Genomic DNA, 21,973 nt, shown 5'->3' with positions numbered 1-21,973 from the left:
GAATGATGATAGATATTTATAAGCTCAGCTCTGTTTTCTTGTAAAGAAGATAGAATTACTTGTAAAACAGTTTGTTAACTGAAACTGTATCCTTAGACGTGACAAAAACAATTTTAATCAAATCGATTAGATTAATAATAAAAATTTAGAGAAAATTCTAAAATATGTTCTAATTGTATAATACTCGTTTACGAAAATTGAATTTTACAAACGAAAAACGCTTTAGAGTATCAAAATACTTGTTTCCGAGAATAATTGTTTCCATTTATATCATAAATTGGACTCGTACTGCAAAAACTAGATCACTATTTGTACAAAGCTAGATTTAGATCGAGCAAATCAGCGAACAAATGTGAATAAACAACTTTTGCTTGAATGAATGTGAATGGTGCCGCCAACGCCGTTCAATGAAACAAGTTGCTCATTCGCGTTTGTTCGCGCTCATTCACTTCGTCTCGATTCTACTTGACACGGCGCGTTGCGGCACCATCGCCGATAGCCCCGTGCGTCAATAATCTGCCGAAAACGTATCACTTAACGCATTGGTTCCGCGCTGCCTGTGTGCAAAGCTGAGACAGACGTTGTTCCATTAGTCAGCCGAAAGCGCGCGTTTCTCCGGGAATTAATTATCCGTCGCGCTCGTCTGCCATTTGTTTCGGATAATCGAATTTCCAGTGCGCGGCATCGCGCGCGACGCAGCTAGAGAGGCAGAGACAGAATCCCGGCTCTCGTATATTAAACTAATTTAAACGCGAGTGCGAGTTCCACTCTCGTTCTCGTTCCCTCCCCCTCTTTCATCCCTTTCTCTTTCTCTCTATCTTCTCTCTCTCTCTCTCTCTCTCTCTCTCTCTCTCTCTCTCTCTCTCTCTCTCTCTTCTAGCAGTAATAGCAATAAACAAACGGGACGAACAAGCCGCGAGGCACGCGCTATTTGCTATCGATTACCGTCGAACCAAAAAACAACAGCGATATACCGATGGAATTGCGGCAAACATCGCGATACCGCGCGCTAGAAATGCTAGTCGATTGAAATCGCAGAAAGCCAAACGATATTATAAAACGAGCGCGAGCGGACCGAACGGTGGTATGGCGATCGATCGCTTAATGAAAACACCAATGTACGTTTTGTTCAGGTTTTCCCCTCTTTTTTTTTTCATCTGTCTGCGCTCTCTAATTTCGTTGTACCGTCACAGCCGCCGATATGCGATAGCAGTTACGCGTAAATAAATAACGGGCGCCGCTGTAAGCGGCGAATATCGCAATGGTCTATCGATCATCTCTCTCGCTGCTTAATTATAGCAGCGAGTGGGATTCAATCGCGTCGATGGTTCCTGATTAATTCAGCGCCGACCGCAGATATTTAGGCCGGCTTTGTTCTGTATTGAAAGGTCGCGAGTTCGCGCAACGATGTCGCGAATTCGCGTCATGAGATGTTCGTCCCCGTTACGTGTTTTATTTATATACTTTAAAGACAAAGGCGTAGCTCGTATGAAGACGAAGAAGAAACAACCGAGAAAGTAACGTTAGAAAAAAATCTAAGACGTCAAACGCGGTTAGAAAAATGAGTTATCGATGAGTTAACAATGGCGCGATTTGCGCGACTAATTTATGTATTTATATCGCGACAACACATGTTGTTTAAATATAAATTACATAAATAAAAAAAACAAATCTGATTGTATGTAGCATACAGAATGTTCTCTCCACTTGCATAATCTTGCGAATTTTTCAGTATTAATTTTGTAATAAAACATGGGGTGTTTTCTTCTCCGCACAGATTTGAATATTATAGTAAAAGATTTTCAAATGGCTTTAAATGACATGTTTTAACCAACATTTCTCTTTACATTTAGTTTGTTCGAAATAGTTGATGTAGTTATTTGAGAACTTGAGAGAATGAAGGGAGCAGAGTTTATTTAAAAAGTTTACAAGAGTATAAATCATGTAAATGACGAAGTCGAGAAATGATTCGAATAGCCGCAAATGTTATTTAACCTACCGTCCACAAATAAATTTAATGGTCAACCACGAATATATGATTGGCGGAATGTGAATCGGCAAATGCATCTGTCAAATCTGATTTAATTAATTAATTAGAATCGTTGTCATGAAACGAGATGACGTGCAGAAGTGCGAGGCAAACCGCTACGCAATCAAATGAAAAGTAAACACTACATATGGGGTGTTCGAATGAGATCAGCATAATCGAGTATCAGCACGCGACGTGAAATGATGGTGCATGATAACGTAACATTTCGTAAATGTAATTATACTGTGATAATTCCAAATCCGGAACAATCCTTCATTATTATATGTAATCCATTGTTAATCTACAATTCTGATAAATAAACATATATTACGTATTAATTAATACACAATGGGCCCAAGAATTTAGATGCACATCACTTATACATTCACCGTTAATATACAGCAAAATCAATGGAAAACGTTTATTTGCCAATCAGTACTTATTAGAAATAAAGAGACGTACTGTCTTTATAGAACAAAATATTCTCTTCGTGAAAATCTTATAAATTATTCTTGAAACATAGAATTAGCAAAATGCTCTAGATTATGTGTTAAATATAACGTTCTATTCCCCTCAGTTATTAATAAAAATCCCGTTGAGATCTCCATTTTATTTCTTTATGGAAAATTGACACCTGATACGTGATAAAGTAGGTTTATGACATTATAATGTTTGTTTCAAAGATAAATGTGTCAACAGATACGTAATACTTTATGTCGAACTGATCAATGGAACAATATACTCTGACGTCTACGACCTCTTTTCTGTATAATGATATGAGACATAATGGTGTTCTGATGTGCACGTGTGATAGCATAAATAAATGAATATTTTATGCCGTAATCGCGAACGCGTGCGTCCTTTGATCATTGGCTCGACCCATGCAGGGCGCAACTTTGTAGCAAATCGGCTAAATGCGCTTGCTAACATATTCAGAGGAAAATTAATTAATTTTCATAACTATTAATGTAGTTCGTGCTGTGGAAACAGAATTTCCATAAATACATATTTGATGTAAAAAAAACAAAATACAATGGAGATTTAAAACTGTTTTGGAAATAATTTACAGGATATTTTGTGAATGCTCAAACTCAGTAGTTGCTCTAATTTTTCGTTTTTTTTATTATACTATTATTAAAAATGACTTTTTCTATAACTTCGTCTTGTCAAAAAAGTTGTTGCTTTTATATATTTAAAGTACATCTACAAATAGTATTAATAGTATGTAATATTAATTTTCTTAACTCTCGAGAGTGAGACCGTCTCATCCAAGTAAAACGATCTTATTTCCCAGGAATTAATATATGGAATCTCTTAAAATATTTTGAAAGTAAGACTTTGGTGCCTTCACAATTAATTACAGCAATTACTAAACATTGGTCGGTCAACTTACAAAAATTAGTTTTTGTGTTCCCGTGCGATCGTGTCGTTAAAGTACAGTCGTTTAGAGTAACGGCATTACGCAACCGTCGCGAGAGCGAAAAAGTTTCCCTCGTGTTTTGAAGTAACGCGAAGTAAAACCACAAAGAAAACGAGCTCTGACTAACAGTAGCAAGGTTGCATCGACTACGAGCGGTTGCAACGACAGCGACCACGACGCGAATCGATCGTGTACGTGTAAGGGAGGTTTTTTGTGACTCACATGGGAAGCTGACTGGGGGATGAGACTGAGCATTGTGCGCGTTATGGGGGTGCCTCGGGGTAGGAACACGCTGCCTGCAAAAGCAGAGAACCGCCGCCGTTACCAGGCCGCCCAGGCTGAGTATCAGAAAAACAAGGGCGATGGCGAACCAAGTAGTCTGCATGCCTAGGATCGTCGATGCCTCGGAATCTGCGGTTACAATGAAAAAGTGTTAATCCGAAAAGTTTCATTTCGAAAATAGAAATGTGCTTCAAATTAATCCAAGTCTAATAAAAATAACGCACGTGTTACAAGGGAAAGGAGACGTGTTAATAATTCCGTAAAGGTAACTTCATAAATTTGTAAGTTAAATCCGTAATTATAAAAAATGTGGGAAAAAATAAACGCGTGAGAAAATATTATGACATAAAAGTTACGCAACGTAATATAACCGTCTCATAATTTTAATCAACTTTATAAAACGAGATATCCGCGCAGTTGCAATTTTCATTAACTTTTTATTAAAAAAAAGATTCTTTTTTATAACAAACAACGTAGTGTAAAGACAATTAAAAAAAAGGACAGTAGCGCGAACTTCTTGTTGAAGCGCGCAAATACTTGATGATTAAGCGCGCTTCAACAAGGATCTGACCTGACACGCGTGCACTTTCGTCGAATCAGGAAATCGATATAGCGGTGTGTACTTCATGTTTTACCGTTACAGACCACGATATCCGTAAATAACGCGAGTAATAAAAAAATTTTATGGCCAACATTAAGTTTTGAATGAATCGATCATCGTTACGATAGTGGTAAAGTAAACGATAGTGGCTGCCCGCAATGTACGATGCATAAGCATAAAGTAATAGAGAAAACTACATACATAAATAATAAATTTCGTGGAAATTTTCAGAATTGTTCGAGAATTATGGCAAATTAAGTCCCTTAATAACTTAAGTTATTATTAAATGCCTTAATGACTCGCACTGAAAAATTATATAAAATCTAGAAACATATTTTCATGTATTGTTTACATGTTGCTCATTGTATGATCGGCAAAATAGTGAAAATTAATTGTTTGCTAATTAAAGTGCGGGAATTGTGACGGTAATATGGCACATTAACAAAATATTAGTAGCATATGCTAAATTCCTTCGAGCGCAGCAAGCATTATGCGACAAGTTTGTAATTTACTCCGTCGCTATTGCGAATTACTCTTGGATATGTAATGAATACATGGCAATTAACCTCTTCAGATGTCGACGCACGCGCACTTTCAACCATTAACATAAATGTTATGTAAATTTGGTCCGCGCATTTCCACGAAATACTAACAATTTTCACACGCATACAAAAATGAGGGAAGTCATTACGTTTCGCCGTTGTAAAGCGCTCGATAAATCATCGGTTACGTAATTACCCGCGTGTCGTGAAAGAAATAAAACTCGGAGTTTATTTATAATCAAAGAAATTTAATCTGGGTTCTCATAAAAATTACACGAAATTTAATAAATAAAATTATTATCTACACACAACACGTACACTATATCTTGTAAAACCTATATATTTTTGTTAAACGAGGGTTATGAATTACACAAATTTTTATTTCGTTTTATTCCGAATTAACATTATTCGAACTAACTTTTGATGGCAAAAATTTTTTTTGAAATTCTCATTATCTTTTTGACACTTGAATCTAACGCATGACCAACCATACTAAATCATGCGAGATTATATCTTCACGATCTAAATCGCTTTGCTCATTAAATATAGCGTGTCTCAAAAGATATGTACACATAGTTCCTTGATATATCATGCAGCTTGATGGCGAACATATTGATTTCATGTTAACTAGCACATTACCGTCTACACTGCTAATTACTAGCATTCGAAATAATAATATGCATCGTCGTCAACGATGAACTGTTCCAACGGGAGATAATTATATCTATTGTTTTCTAATGTTATTATTTTTACATTAATATCTTGATTCTAACATGTGTTAAGATTAACGTCCAACATCCGAGTTAAACTTGTACGTTTAAAACTGTTAATAACTCAGGATCAAATTTGAAAAGAATAATAAACTTATAACTTACTGGCACAGAGGGTGGAAGTGGCCTCATCAGATCCATCGCCACAGTGATTCACACCGTCACAAAGTAAATCCGTCTCGATGCAGAATTCATTCTGAGTGCATCGAAAATCTTTGCAGGTGTGCTCTGAAAATGACAGAATATTTGTTAATGCACGGAAAAGGTTTTTTCATGACTTAATCTTTTTTTCAATAAACGTTCTTCTCGTTGCGTTCCGCCTAAATTTACTTTATCACATTTTGTCTGGAAAGATGTTACATTATATTTGCATCTTTTATCCGTGTCTACCTAGTATATTATATATACGAGACACGTGAGAGTTTAATTACTGCGGTACGTTAAAGGCTATCTACGAGTCATGATATACTTTCTTTAGACATTGTATACGCGCGAATGACCTCACCGAAGGGTTGTACACCTCTCGAGCTCGAAGCAAGCCCTCTCCTATGGACGACGAAGCTTCAATGACAGGCTATTTTGAGAATACACAAGACCTTTTCGCATATAGTCTCGCGTAATTTTTCACGAGGCGAACGTCCGTTATACACGTGATTATTCTTTGAAAATAACAATTTTTCTTTACAACGGTAAGTCTTGAAGAAGGGAAATAACTTCACGACTTAAAAAATACCATAATATATGTACTCTCATGTGACACAATTTAATTATTTATGAAGGTAACTCTCTGGGTTACTTCTTTCACAATGAAAATTTCAAGAATAGAAAATAAGCTAATAATTACTAAATCAATCGTTGCACATTTCGTTCCTTAATTCTATCTTTATTTTATTCAAGAGAGAAAATGCATTACTTAAAATGTTTTAGGGAGAATATATAAACTGCACTTAATACACACTTAAATGGAGCGTAGCAAATTCAGATCGCTTCGACTTGTACGTTATTGACAGCTTAATATCCGCACATTTCATTCAACGTCGCATATAAAGAACAAATTTATTGAGATGTTTAATGAAATTGCAGGCTGGTACAATTAATTAGCTGGTGTGCAATTTGAGTATCGGTCATCTGCCAGGTTACAGTCAATCGCGCTATTTAATATAAAATTACTAGCAATCGAAATTCTAATATCGCTTCACGGGGAAATCAGCCACGGCTAGGTGCGGATATAAAAGCAACTGTTCGATTTAATTATAACGATGAGTCCGAAAGACACACTCGATATAAAGGCATTCGCGCGATTCAATTGCGAGGATCACTCGAAGTCTGAATTCGACATTAAACTAATGGCTTCGGTAAGTTTACTCTTTTACAAATGAAACCTTGAGTTTCAATAAACGTTTTGTGCAACGAGCGCGCATACCGCAAACTGCAAATTAAATTGTTTCGCATCAGAGTTTAATTTGCAAAAGAGCACCGAAACTTATTTGCTTCCTTAACTGTTTGCAGTTTGCAGAAAAACAAGAAAAATTTACTCATAAATTTCTCATAAATTGCGTCCTTTGTGTGAATTTAACCTTCCATTATTATTAATATTGTACAATTTCTATATTATTAATATAGAAATCTGTATTATATTATATATTTCTACATTATGCTGTTAATTTCTACATTATAAAATTGACAGAATATGTATTTCGCTTTAATCTTGCGATCATATAAGACTAATGATGAAATATGAAACTGTTCCATGTTTTATAATACAATGATGCTATTCGAAATATTTGGTTTTGAAACAATTATTAATCGCGCGGAAAGAGCGTTTCTGACGCATTCTTGGACATCGAACCGTCGCAATTCTTGAAGCATTTGGTCTAATTACGGCCCAAGCGGTGGAATGCGAAGTAATAACGAGCGATAAGTTTCACCGATCGTGAAAAAGCTCATGGTGGGCGGCGAAGACAGCGATTTTCCGCGTTCTCCCGCTGGCAATTATAACTCTTCGAGGGCTTCTGGAATCGCAGAGAAGGTAATAAAAGGATCGACGACGATTCGAAAGGATAGGGTGTGCGCGGCAAAAAGGCACACAGGCCATATGTAATTTTACGTAATTTAACAGTTGAGATTCCGTCCTTTCTGTCCGAACTTTCACGATTCGCTGCCATTTGCGGAGTTTTTGCTCAAGTTCTGGCAAAAAGGGGATTCGAGAATAACGTTTAGCAGCGGAACCGAGTAGAAAGCGATCATTTTATTTGACAGAGTGCGTACAGAATTTTTATACGATATTCAGATATATGCGAAATTAACTCGCTCTTCACGACATCGAGAATATATTTATTGTAAATACAATAATAGCTGCCGCGACAATCATTTTCGTACGTGACGCCGACGTGCGAGAGAAAGCGAGAGGAAGGTGACAAGAACGACTGTATATACGGACACCCGTGACAGAGTCAATGTTTAACCTCTCGGATTGGCCAATCATTTAACGTTGGACGGTAGACAGCGTATACACGCTCAAATATGCTCAATATGCCGACGAAATTAACAGTCGTGGCTAAGCAAACGGATGCGCAGTCACGCCGCACCGCTGATGTGCAGTAATACCAAGTGTTATGCACATTGACACGCGCGTGTATTCGCATTTGCACAAGGCTTATAGGCTCGGTAGGTTCGCACATGCATATACTGAGAATGGAAATGCTGTATGTGGTAGCTACGAAATTTGCTCGTCCCCTGCATTCCTATTCGAAATAGAATAATAGAAGAAAATTTTCGTCGACGAGTAAATACTTTCAAGTTTTCTTGAAATAATTCTGTCTAATTGGCAATCTCTTATATATAGTTACAATGCATTTAATTATTAACGTGCATCCTATTTAAACCCGAAGTTTGAAACACGCTAAAGAAAGATACAATTAATGAATAACATAACGAAATTGTTCTGTAAGCGATATTTCTTTCGAACTTATCTATTTGACAATTATTCTGAATTATATACCGAAATTTGTAACAAATTTTGAAAATTTACGAAATACGTACTTTATATCTGCTACTACATTTGAATATCTGATAGGCTGCGGGGGGAGAGCGTGAGTGCACTTGACGTGCAGAAATAAAAATATCGAATTAATTATGTTATTAAATAAAGAGATAAAATATCAAAGGTAATTTCCGCATCGGGCTGCTAAAACTAAAGCGAAATTCACCTCTCGCCTGCAGGGAGGAGCTCATTAAATTTTGTCGTGAGATATAACACTTGCACGCGAAAGCACATCGAGGTGGCACGCCAACTTGTATCGAAAAAGATTTCTGTAATCTTTAGAAAGACATGCAATTTCGCAATCTGTGACGTATACTTGCGATTTTGTTGCTCGTAGATCACAAGAGATAAACATATAACTTTTAATCCAGAGTATTTTATTGTGGAGATCGTGGTGCAGAGTAAGCTGAGCGCTGCTCTAGCGAGCAGAAGATCCGAATACAAATCTAACTAGAAATTGTCGATTTTGTTCGATCACCTCTCGGAAGGAACTGAATCTCCCAGGAGTATTTTACCTCCTACTTGTATGTATATACAGGAGACATTCAACGCTCAAAAATCGAGCAGGGAGTCTGTCCCTAGAGTGAACAGGCACTCGCCAATACGCACTGGCAAGCGTGGCATTTTAATATGCCAACTCTTTTCAGAAAAACCATGTCGATAAGCATGGAGACTCTTGGATGAGACTTAAAGTCTAGAACTGAACTGAGATAGAATATTCTATCAATTAGCTAAGAGGAAAAAACATAATAAATCTTTTAATAACTGTAATGTCTCTTTCGTCAAGTGTGACTTTTCATGATAGAAAATAAAAAATATGCCTTGGATGCCACTTTCTGGTAGGCGAGCAGCCGAAGTGGCCTTCGACCACTTATAGCTACTCGACTACTAGAGAGCGGTATCGAAGGCTTTTTACTTTGTGTGTCAATATCCTGATTTCTTCCTCATACTGGCGTAGGTATTCTTGTAGTTTCTCTCTTTTGCCAGGCACTGTTTCGACATTTGTTTCAGTGAGTGATCGCGAAAAACAATTTGTTTATTCCCATTTCAAGCGTTTTATAATTATTACAGTTTTACGGGTTAAGAGAATTACTTTTTAATCTGAGACACAGTGTCTAAATTTTTAAGTGAAAAAGTAGATGCTTACATATCAGAGTGCAATTCTCGTAGAGTTATCTTGTAAAAGTAGAGATGTTGTAGATTTATAATGCAAATGACATTGTACATGTGTGCGATGTCGTATTATTCAATATTCAATTCAATTTTCTCTCTCTGGATGATTATGTCTCATTTACTGTTAAGATTTTTACGGTGCTAGTCACGAATTACGGATGTTTCCGCGTTTTGCCAGTGCCATTAGTAAGGATGACGCTCTGGACGAGTCCGTTTGCGCATACTGCAATATGTAAGCCGATCTTTTTTTGCACTTTACGCACAAACTTGTCATCGGGCTTGAAACAGAATGTTGCATCGCGCAACCTTAACAACATGTCCGGGCTAAAAACATGAAGCTAATGGAGTGCAATTCTCAATTCGAAAATAAACAAGTTACAATTTTAAACTGTTGAAAATTTAGCGTAAATATTATACGATGTTAAATGTTTCCTATCAGTTGACTGGCGTGTTGACTTTAACATCCATTGTTATTTAACGCGTTGTTTCATTTCGAGAAGTCACAATTATTTAGGCGACTCTCAAATGAGCAATTATTGGAGCGAGCCGTTCCGTATTACATCATTGTAATACCTAATTTTCAAAAAGAATTTAAATAGTATTTTTCACTTACAAGTTAATCAGGTTGTACTAATATTTTTGGTTGGGGTAATATTTTTCGCAATAAGAATTTTAATTGCCAGATACGGTCAATAAAAATCATTGATGTTGTTAATCAGGTTGTATCCTGATACAAATTAGTGTCATATCTAGTGGAAAATATTCCAGATTAATTTAGATTGCGCGGAAGACGAGAGAAGGAGAAAACGTCACTTCTTTATTCTTATCCGCGTGACAATCCGCTCGTAAGACCGAAGCCGGAGATCACGTGAGGAGGGCTATATATTGCTGTTAAGCCACGAGCGACATACGCTTACGGTAATGACGCCGATGACGATGTTAACGACGATAATAACGTTAATCCCAAGATCCCGTTACTACAAACAGCGGTGCGTTTCATTGAGATAGATGAGTCCGACGTTGCGCTGATTCGCCGTTTACACGAAATGGTTCGCAAACTATTTAAAAAATTCTTTAAGAGAGTAATAAGATGCACTACAGTTTTAGAGCACACTTTCGCAAATATCATTCATATAACTGACCACATGTACGGTTGATCGAACCAGAAATTGACCAGAAAATAGCGTGTTCCGTCGCAGTAGTAGAGTCTATACACCGTCGTAATGCAATGACATTATCTTACAATCATTGTCCTATTTACATATGATTTATGCATGATGCTTTAAAAACTATTATAGCATTTTGTAAGCCCGATGACTTTGCGACACCACATTTTACCCCCTATACATAATGCATTAACTGCCTTAGCACGGAATTTTTTATTGGTAAAAACGTTTTTTAATAAATCACTTCCCACTATAATCAACAAGAAAATAAACGGCTACGAATTTATTTAAATAGCAAACGAACGCGATAGAAATGAAGCGCCCATGCGGAAACGCGGTATCGAGCATCCCACAACACAAAACAACAAGTTTTAGCATAGCATAATAAATTACTTGTGTACATTCAATTAATTGTTGTACAATGTTTTTAACACATCGTTTAACACGTTTAACATCGTATCTCATCACTTGAAATTTTTCTCTGAAATGTATTTACTACTTGTTTTTAAACCGAAGATTTTTTCTTTGCGCGTACGCTTGATTGAAATTAAGTTAGAAAAGAAATGGCGAGATGCTGACAATGGGCGACGAAGCGCGTTTGCGTTCGAATGCATGCCTATTAATTTCGCGACGACGTGTAATCGCGCGTTCTATGGACGTAAAATCCATTTCGGTGGGTGCCGACCGGGGGAGTCGGCGGTTTCGGATTACAAATACGCCTCGTCTCGTACCTCGCCGTTCTGCGCAACGAGCTTTGCTGGGGTGGTTCTCGTTACGGAGGCATCATGCAAATGCATAAACACATTATTTGCTTATGCCGAGCTGGGGCGAAATTCCGGCTTGTGAAGGTTCGCAGGGGCGGCAAAGGACGAGGAACAATAAGGGAGAGCAGAAAGGATCACGACAATCACTCACAGAAAGAAGCTTACAATAGATATAATTACATTATTTACGTTTCGCTCTTTTACGTGGCGTTTAATCAAAGAGAAACGTTTAAAAATGTCTATTAGTTAATATGTAGATTAGAATATATATTGAAGCTGTCGTTTTGTGCAAGTCATTTACACATTTATGTATCGCAGTAAATCATTACCATTCGGGAATTGAAGAATCAAAATACGGACAGCCTCAAATTAAATAAAAGTGCTTTCTTATCTGCATATTAAGGCTATTAAAGATTAATTAGCAGAAAGTCAATCATAATCGCTAACAGCCCAAGTAATTGGCGTTTCCGAAACTAAGTTGTGTTCCCGAACCACTAAGAAACCACGACAAAGAAGGATACATGGGGCAAGAGGGTGCCATAGAACATGAAACGTGTACGCGAGCGTGTGGGAACCATCCGTATGGAAATGGGCTTCCTCCCGCCCTTCACATCCTAATTCCTCGTTCAATCTCGTGCACGATCACCTCAAGCAATGCGCGCATGCTCACGCGAGCGTGAATACAAGGGATGAGCACCCTTGGTGCACGCGCGGTTGCACTACATACACGTGCCCGCAGTGTTTATTTCGCCATCGTTTCCCTTCCACTAATTCCCTGCCTTCATCCTATTACCATCGTAAGAAGCGCACTATCGTAAACTTAGCGTTGTCAAACGCTCGCCCTTTTACGAGCGTTAAAACGCATCGTGAATTCTCGATCGAATGATCCCGAGGCATACCTCGTAATAGCATTACAAGACGCGCGAACTTGAACGGCAAGGTCGGGGCGGGATCGAACCTCTTAAGGTTCGAGAAGCTCGCGTGAAGAGCTCGGCCTTAAGGCGCGAGCGTGCTAATGAATTTCCTTTTCGCGCCGGTCGCCCCGAAATTGCTCGTTACGTCGCCTATTACAGGCCGCTCCGTCCAAAGTTTGCCACTATTATCGATCTCAAAACAGTAACTAATACGACAAAATTGATATTGACGCAATAATCGCACAAAATTCCATATGGCAATTTTACTATATTTTTACATGAAATGAAAACTGATAGCAAAAAAAGCGTACCTTATAGAAAGAATCAGAAAACTTTGTGTTTTATAGGATCGTATCATTAATATTTTCTTGTAATATAAACATTTGTTTGATTTTTTTAATACAGCGAGAAATGCTGTAATGCAACTCGATGTGATCTCTCTCTTTTTTTTTACTGCAAAAATTAAAAAGTTTTAATCTTGTTTGATTTAGAATACTTTTCGATTTACGCATTTACTTATTCTTCGCGTAGATTCTCGTTAAGTGGTACCTATATATGTTTGTTATGCTGAGTAAATCTCACTATAAAACGCTCAAGTTTAAGAGGCAGCTCTCGCCAAGTAAAGCGCTTCTTCGATTCACTCATTTTCTCGGCCGTTGTCTCGAAGATGACGCTTAAAATTGTCACTCGCGAACCAAGGGTGTCGTTGCGAGGAAACGTAAATATTACAAGAATCGCTCTCGCGGAAACGCTTGGAGAAACAATGCGGAATGGCTCTCAGAAGGGCGGGCAAAAGTCAATACCGTAGTTGGATGCAGCTGTAAAAGGGAGAAAGAAAGAGAATCGGCGCTTCAAGTGAATCGCGTACTTTTCTCCACGAAGGCCGTAGCTTTAGTCGGGTTCCCGCATAAACCTGTACGAGCTGGCTTCATTCATAAAATGCATCGCGTGTCTGTAACGTTACATGTGATAGGGCGCTCCCGGTGCAACGAATTGCGAGGTGCAACAACCGTGAACCGGCAGTCCGGGGGTTAATGTCCGCGGATGATTGAACGTGTCTGACATCTTGCGCTTCCACGCTTGCGTCTAAAATAAAGGGCGTGTCAAACGCAGGCTTTATCGTTCCGAGAGCATTTGCATTTAACTAGCGTTAGGCATCTATGCATAAATAATAATTCAGAATTAATTGCAGTGAGTGATTAGTTCTCGACGTATGTCGGTGTGTGCGTGTGTGCATGTGTATTTGTGAATGTATTTCATTTATCGCTATCGTTATAGAAAATTTAAACTATATTTGATAAAAACGCAATTAATTTTTTAAAAAATAAGATAGATAATAGACTGTATTACTATCAACGGTTTGCAATTTTTTACGGCTGTACTTTTGAGTGGCGGCGGTTCCTCTCGAAAAAGAATGCGAGAATGTAGATCTGGGGTAAAGAATTGCGAACTCTAAATGTGTAGCGTCTTCTCGAAGATTTACAATCAAAGTACGGTATGATATATTGGTAAAAGCACCTTAATTAATTGGATAGCGTAGAATAATTTCAAACAGAAAGGTTAAGAGGCAATCGCGTAGCACTAATGATTGTCTCCGTACCGTCAATCCGTTCTACCCGTAATAGAAATGTCTACAAGCCGCAGCCACGTGTACATTTTATGTCAGTGTCGTGCGCATGAGATGAGCCCGGATTGACTTTAATGTGCGGATTAAAGCGGGCGAACCGAAATCCTGCGGATAATCCTACTGGGACATAGTCAATTAAATCGAAGTGAGGACCGGCGAAGCTAAGGATCTCCGTCCAGAATCCTTGGAATCTCTTCCCTTCCGAATCCGACGTTACGCGTCCGACCAGTGCGCGATTCCGTTTCGTTTCACGGCAAACCCTTCGCATTCCAACAATATTTATTGTTAAAACAAAAAGAAATTACCTTTTTCCATCGGATTGATTCGTTCTATACGAATCCTGAGTACACGGACTTTTTCAAAGCCACTGAATCGAGAGCTTTTGCTTTACCCGTGAAAATAAACGCGAGCGGTTTTCTGTAGAGATTACATGGATTTTAAAGGTATTAACGGTTTCAGGCGCAATTTATACAGACTGTCCAATTTGGTCGATACACATTTTCACCAAATAAAATACTGGAAGGAAAGTATATATTTTTATTTTCTATACATCACTATTTTCAATTCGAGACGAAACAACGATACGCATCGTTGTCCATGTTCAACTCGAATTCTTTCATCCAGAGAAATTCGCCAGATTGTTTTATTTTTAGGAATTTACAAACGGATTGAAATATTTTTTAATTTTGTATATTTCATATTTTGCGCAAAGTAATAATTCTATTTCAATTAATAAGAACAGCGGTAATCGATAAACTGATTATAAAACAGTATAAGAATATAATTTTAAAATCAAGTGTCATTGTCTTAAAATAATAGCTTCTATTTGTATCCGTCCTACTTTTCTTTCTTTGTAATTTTACTAGTTTTATTTAAATCTAACCCACATACATACGTACATTTATAAAAAAGAGAGAAAGAAAAATAGATAAAACTTTTATTCGAATTAAATTTGATCAAAATTACTCGAAACTATAAAAAACCAGTAAGACAATAGTATCGTTATTAATTTCGGTAAAAATATTCGGATTTATATTGAAAAAATAGAAAGAGGAATACCGAAATTTATTGACGCAAAAATATGATTAAATTGTGTATGACTATAGACTGGAAACATTGTATGTTTGATAATCGTTTGCGCATGCTCTAATGCTTTATTCTACTAACATAAACAACGGGCTGTCTCTTCGATATCAGTGCACTTGTAAACCGCGAGCGCGGAATGGTGGAGTGTATCGTTGATTAAATTTCATCGGTGGTTCGCCCTACATCGTCCATTTCGGCCAAGTTTCGCCGAATGACAAAACTTTTCGTGCACATGCACTAGACGCGACATATTACTGCGCATTCATCCCCCTTACCGCGTTGGAAACCAGCACCGCTAAGGTCTCATCCGTTATTACACGAAGCTGGTTACTGCGCAATTTGCTGGAATCAAGTCTGGGAAATCATCGTCTCATTTGCAAACGGGAACGTACCGTAAACGACGCGCTTCCCGATTGAGATGAGAAGATGTGATTGAGATTGCCTCTTTCAAATTTCAGTAATATTCAGCTTTGATGAAGGATAATGAGTTAAATATTTTCAAGGAGATGTAATTATCTCGCTAAAGTTGTCTTTTTTCGAGAGGGGGAAAAATTTGTATATTTCAGTTTTTTTCTACAATCTATATGAATTATAGTAACATCTATAAATGTAAGAAATTGTAGGATATTTAAAATGAAGAAAGACAAAGGAGTGAGGGTTTTTATTTCGTAATAACTAACTTATATTAAAAACTTTTCTTTTACTTTAAAACAGGATTTCGCAGAAATTCCTTTTACAATTCTCTCGAGAAAGATCGCTCGGACGTTATGCCGAAGCTGTGCGTGCTTACAAAAGCTCTTCGAAATTGGTATTTCTTTAAGTTGGTCACGTTCACTGGCCCCTGACAAAAACTGTACGAATTGAAACGGAAGTACAACAGTATTAACCTTAAAAAACACAGACATTACGGCAAACAAATGATTGACGCTATTATCTTATTCATTAAAATACTAATATATAAAAGAATAATTTTAAATTGTCTCTTTCGCGATGTGTAACGACTGTAAATTTGTATGATTTTTGCCTGAAAAGAATTAATGAGTAAATAAAAGATGCAGGTTTAACGTTATCGATGTGTACGTGTGTGTACATATGTGAATACTTTCGTTCAAGTATAACTTCAAGTATAACTCAGTTATACGTGCCTCTAAATATCCGTTGAATTCTGAGCCGAAGGCAAAACCTGGAAGCCGAGAATATCGACACGTCCATTCCGTGAAACGAGAAGATTGCCGGGTAAAGTGAAACTGCCAGGGTGATTGTAGGGAATTATCGTACGAGCGCGTGCATGAATAAAAGTAGAAAATAAGGCACCCCTTGGCGCAAAAGGGTTAGATAGATAATAATGTCTTTATTCAAGGCCCGATCGCCTGTCGATACATTTATAAAAAATATTTCAACCCCAAAAAATATTTCTCTTATATCAAAGTATTACTACATTAGGAAGACGAACAGTTTCTTTCAAATGAAATTTCAAGTTTCAATTGACCTCAGCTGGCCACATTTATTAAATACGCTTTCACGACGTTTCGGCCTTTGGTTTAGGTCCTTATGAAGTGAGATCTTGTTACGGAGTTTTGTCAAAAGAAATTAAAGCCACATTTTGGCGGAACAGAGTTCAGTATTAAGAGTATAATTTCACTAACTTCCGGAGTCGAGGAGTGTAAGACAAGGACATAGTTTCTTTTAATTTTATAAATTGTAAGCCTATACAATTTTTCAAAGTACATATAGTATAAGAAAATGGAAACATATAAGGTAAGGTGACCAAATGCGGATCAACAATTTAATGAGTGGCTAATAAGCGACATTTTAAAATAATTCACTTAAATTTTGCTCTTATATATTTACAACTTTATGCTATATTGTCGATATCATAAAAAGCATCGAGGTGTTTTTGCCGCTTATTAGCGACTCGTCAAATTGTTGAACCGCTTTTGGTATCTGATCCGAATTTGATCACCTTACCCTAAATTTGACTGACAGTCTTATCACTTTGATATTCATTTATATTAACGTTCTTTTACGACGATATCGGTTAACAATCAATATCTATAGTATGCCGAATAAAAAAGCTATTATTTCCTCATAATTTCAAGGGACGAAGGGGAAGAATTTATTAATTTTAGACCCATTTTGACTATCACTGTCTTTGTGTTCCGCCGATAATTCTCGACTTCCGGCCGCTGTACGTACGGTCGGGCGGAAGAGATTGATACGGCGACGCGTTCTCCATCCGCGGTTCGAATCACATGCAGAGAGAACGCATCCGGGCGCGACGGACAAAAACGACGCGGGGGGCGCGTGATATTGAAAGGAGGAGAACGAATGCTTTCGGGGGTGTCGGCGCATTGAAATCGATATGCGAACGCTACCCCGATGTCGGCAAAAGTCGGGGAAGATTGAAAGTGCGTCCGCGCTACGACAGTAAGAATTGAATTCGCCGAGCAAAAAAAAAGGACGGCGGAAAGCGAGAGCGGCGTAAGACCCTCGACGAGAATGAGAGACGAGGGCGAGAGGTAGGAAAGGCATGCGGATGAGATGGAAGAAAATGGAGGCACTCGGAGGAAGTCGTGCGCGATGGCGCATGAATCATCCTTCCGATCGAGATCACGAAGAAAAAGAGATCTCCCCCCCCTCCCTCCCTCGTTTTTCTGACTGCTTTAATGCCGGGCGCCAGAGATGAAGTTATTAATTCCCGCTGTTGCACTCTCCACCCTGCATCTTTCGTCCGCGCGCTGCACATCCATAGAATGCTCGAACGATAAAACAGAAATGCGCGCGAATCTTTCGAATAAAAATCTCTTCTGCATTATCGAGTTTCGCCGATATTCTACACTGAAAAAAATTTCTGGTTGAATATGGACGAATCAGATAATTTCTTTAGGATTTACCAGAATTCCTTTAGGATTTACCAGAATTTCTGTAGGATTACAGGAATTCTGGTAAATCCTAAAGGAATTCTGGTAAATCCTAAAGGAATTATCTGATTCGTCCATATTCAACCAGAAATTTTTTCAGTGTAAAAATCAAGAAATCGGATACTTCACGTACCCTTTATTCCCAGGTGCGAGACTTGTCTCGCCATGTGTAACTTACGCGCGGTTAACACCGCGTACGCAGTTTCACCGTATATATTATCGAGAACGTGACACACTGTTCGTGCCGACAGACACATTTAACTGCCGCCCTGCGGGTCCCCTGCGATGAAAGTTAAGGGAGAAATCGCTGAGGACGCGCGGGCTAACTATTCGAGCCGAGATTGAGAGACTCGGCGACAAGGTACTTAAGTGTCTCGCCGGATTACACGCTCGGTGTCTGACAGCAATGCCTTACACGCGTGAAGACACGCTCCGAAGTGTTTGGGAGTAGGTATCCTCGCGCACGCGACTTCAGACGTTGTAAGTACGTGTTATTTCAGCGTCGCATTCAGATATTTACAACCGCGGTGCGACGCCCGGTGGATATTTGTCGTACATATGTGTGTCGCCTTAAGAGACGTAAGTCGTTTTCTTGCCTCGCTTCGAGATACCTCGCCTTCCTCGCTGCCTCGATTTCCGATATTTATTTAACGGAAATCTTCGTTATGACAATTCTGCTTGGCGACACATCCCACGAGATGTCCCAATTTGTATAAGCTCTCCTTGAAACGACTGTTTTGCGCGCGAGTACAAATATTTTTATACGTTTCTAAATCGCACGTGCAATTTATATATTCGCGATCGATCGTTTAAAACAATTAATATCTCCGTTCCGTTCTGTTTCGAGAATTGGGCGTGAAAATATTCACGGAATCTCAATTAATCGAAACTCCGCTCCTCGATGGATAAACGCGAATCGAACTTTTTTCGTCCTATAATTCGTCGTGCTAAACAGGAGACGGACGGACGGGATTCGGAAGGACAGAATGCGAGGGAACACGACGGGACATGAAAATCTGTCGCCCAGACAATGCCCGCGGGGGTTTCCTCGATTGCGGTTGGCACTTTTCGACCGCATCGAACGGAATCCGCGGTGGGTGCCCGCGTTCCAATTTATCAGCGCGCGTGATAGCCCTCGCAGGGATTCCGGTTGCTCGAACGGAAGAAATTCTCGGGCGGGCGCGTGAGCCAATTAATTACTCGGCGATCATGAAATTCCGAATGTTGTGAGATCCGAGTCATCGGCAACCGGTAATTGACTTGCCAGATATTTGATTACATCGCCTTTATTCGCCGATCAAACGTGCCTTCCGATCTGCATCTCCTTTCGCCAAAGTAATCTGATTATCTTTTCAAACGGAATTGTTCCCAGAAATGCAAATTTTAATTAATAAGTTTGTGACAGTCAATAATCAATTGTAATAGTTTTACATTACTGTTACACAAACAACAATAGCAATAAAATACTTGTGTAATGTATATACATTGCTACAAAAAATGTTTAACAGAATCGGTGAAAGGGAACTGAACTAACAACTGGACAATAACTGACTGGATAACTGATCAGCTACAACTGGTGACTCAACTGATGGCTCAACCAGAACTGGAAGTTTTATCAATTACTGATGAATATAAAACTGAACAAATGACCAGTTTTTGTATCAGTAACCGGTAAAATTGTTTCAATATACTGATTGTGCTGTCATCAGTTACAACGATCGGTTATCCATCAGTACGTGATCAGTTTTTTTTATCAGTTTTGACTGCATTTCTTTCTTAAGGGTATATGCAGTTCATACATTAAACTGGCTTATACAATTAGGTAGGGAAAAGAATATTCTTGCACTTTCAGTGAAAGTATAATTTTTCATAGATTTTCATATCTCACGTAATATTTGGGGAGAGTGGTGGTACGTCGAAAGTATATATGTATTCTCGCTGTCGTGATAGAATATGCTGATGCGGGAGATAATTCCGCGAAAAAAAAGGGCGCACATCACGTGCTTGAACGAGATATAAATCTGCGAGAGTAGAAGGGCCATGCAACGTCACGTCGAAATGTCGCGTTTTTGCGACGAAGAAGCCGAGAGAACGGATCGCGCATAAAATGTATTTCCTGTCAATCCGCGTCGCGCATTGAGAGAGTCCTTCCTCTCCCAGCGAGCCGCAGGATCCGCAGCTATGTATCTTCGTTGCATCCACGACATACGTTAAGCCGCGCCTCGTCGTCCGTCGATTAATCACGCGGGGTAATTAGCGTCGCGCAAAAAGGAAAGGGCATATCGCGACCGCGCAATAATTATCGTAGCGAGCCTCGAACGTTTGCGTTCGCCGGATCGCCGCGAATACGAATACGAGCGGATATGCCAGTGGCGCATTAAAAGGGATGAACCGACGTGAAGAGGCAGCGCGCGAGGGATGAACGCGCTAGAGCGCGGGGAAGGAGGGTGTAAACGCGGCCGCTCTCTCGCGGTTCACATTCTGCATAATTACGGCAAATTGGTGCGACGTTACCATGATGTCGTTGAACCGTAACTTGCGCTCGATAACGAGCGCGTGTTTAGCTGTGCGAGATTCCGGCGACAACGGCTCCACGATCGTCGTGTCCGACGGGTGATTTTGACCCCGGCCTGATCGCGAAAGCGCAGATATTGGGAAGAATTGCAGGATCGTTAGCGACCGACTAATAGATTTTACATTTGACGACGTAATTATTTCAGTTATACGAAAAACCTTGACAGAGTGGATAATATTCCCGGACTTACAGAGATGAGAGCTGCGACAAGGTATCTTGCTTCGCGAGACGCGCGCTTGGCACGGCTGCTCCGACAAAAGCATTAGCTGTAATAAATAACTCGCGTTGGAAAATTGCGAGACTGCTCGCGTGGTAGATATTGCGAAAGTTGCTGCGAACAGAGTGAAGTTAACGAACAATCTTTTCGGGATAGATCCACGCTTCTTAATCAGCGACACCGATAGAATGGAAGGCGAAGAACAACAGCGATGGTACGCGACCGAGATTTCGCGTCCTATGTTTAGTTCTGAACTAACTTATATTAACTCTCTCGGATTATCCTTGAAGTGCCCCTTATAACCGCCGGAAGATTACAACTTGAGGAAATTGTTCGGCAGACGAGAGCTAAAGTTCGACACCTGTCGAGTCCCGAGACTGGATAGCTACTTTGCTGAGACTCTCAAGTCATCCTGGATGTGGATCTCAAGTGTGAAATGGCGAAGTCTCGTAGTGCTTAAGATTAACGCCTTCCTCCCTATATTCGCTATTATCGCCGCACGCGTGCTGCTTCATTGAATTATTGTCAGACATCCCCGTTTTTCTCGAAGGGCTGAATTGGAAGCTGTTTCCGTATAATTAAATAGATTGAATAAATTATTCAAGTACGTAACGTAACGACGACAACATTCAACGCAAAGTTTTACTATCAATTATTAATATAAAAATTCGCGGGGATAGTTGCGCGAAAACTTGAAACGTATGGAAAACAGCAAACAGTCTACGCTTATGATATCTCACATGCATTTATTTGGACATTTTATCGTAACGTTTTATTCTATTGGATTATAACATTTTATTACGAAACAATCAAGTGTAATAAATAGAATTAACATATGCTATA

At 39.0% G+C, this 21,973-nt stretch overlaps 1 protein-coding gene across 1 annotated transcript in view; it reads right to left on the bottom strand.

Annotated features, from left to right (window-relative positions):
• LOC105562918 overlaps positions 1-21,973 on the bottom strand; it is an 86,766-nt gene that overhangs the window by 7,456 nt on the left and 57,337 nt on the right. The window contains exons 4-5 of the mRNA XM_012014092.1: positions 5,750-5,872; positions 3,672-3,860 (exon numbers count right to left, since the gene is read on the bottom strand). Of these exons, the coding sequence (XP_011869482.1) occupies positions 3,672-3,860; positions 5,750-5,872 (312 nt within the window). The remainder of the gene's footprint in view (positions 1-3,671; positions 3,861-5,749; positions 5,873-21,973) is intronic.

Source organism: Vollenhovia emeryi, unplaced genomic scaffold (genome assembly GCF_000949405.1).
Source record: "Vollenhovia emeryi isolate VEMERY1.0 unplaced genomic scaffold, V.emery_V1.0 DF939182.1, whole genome shotgun sequence".
In the NCBI taxonomy this organism is placed as follows: domain Eukaryota; kingdom Metazoa; phylum Arthropoda; class Insecta; order Hymenoptera; family Formicidae; genus Vollenhovia; species Vollenhovia emeryi.
This window is presented reverse-complemented; position numbering and strand designations above follow the sequence as displayed.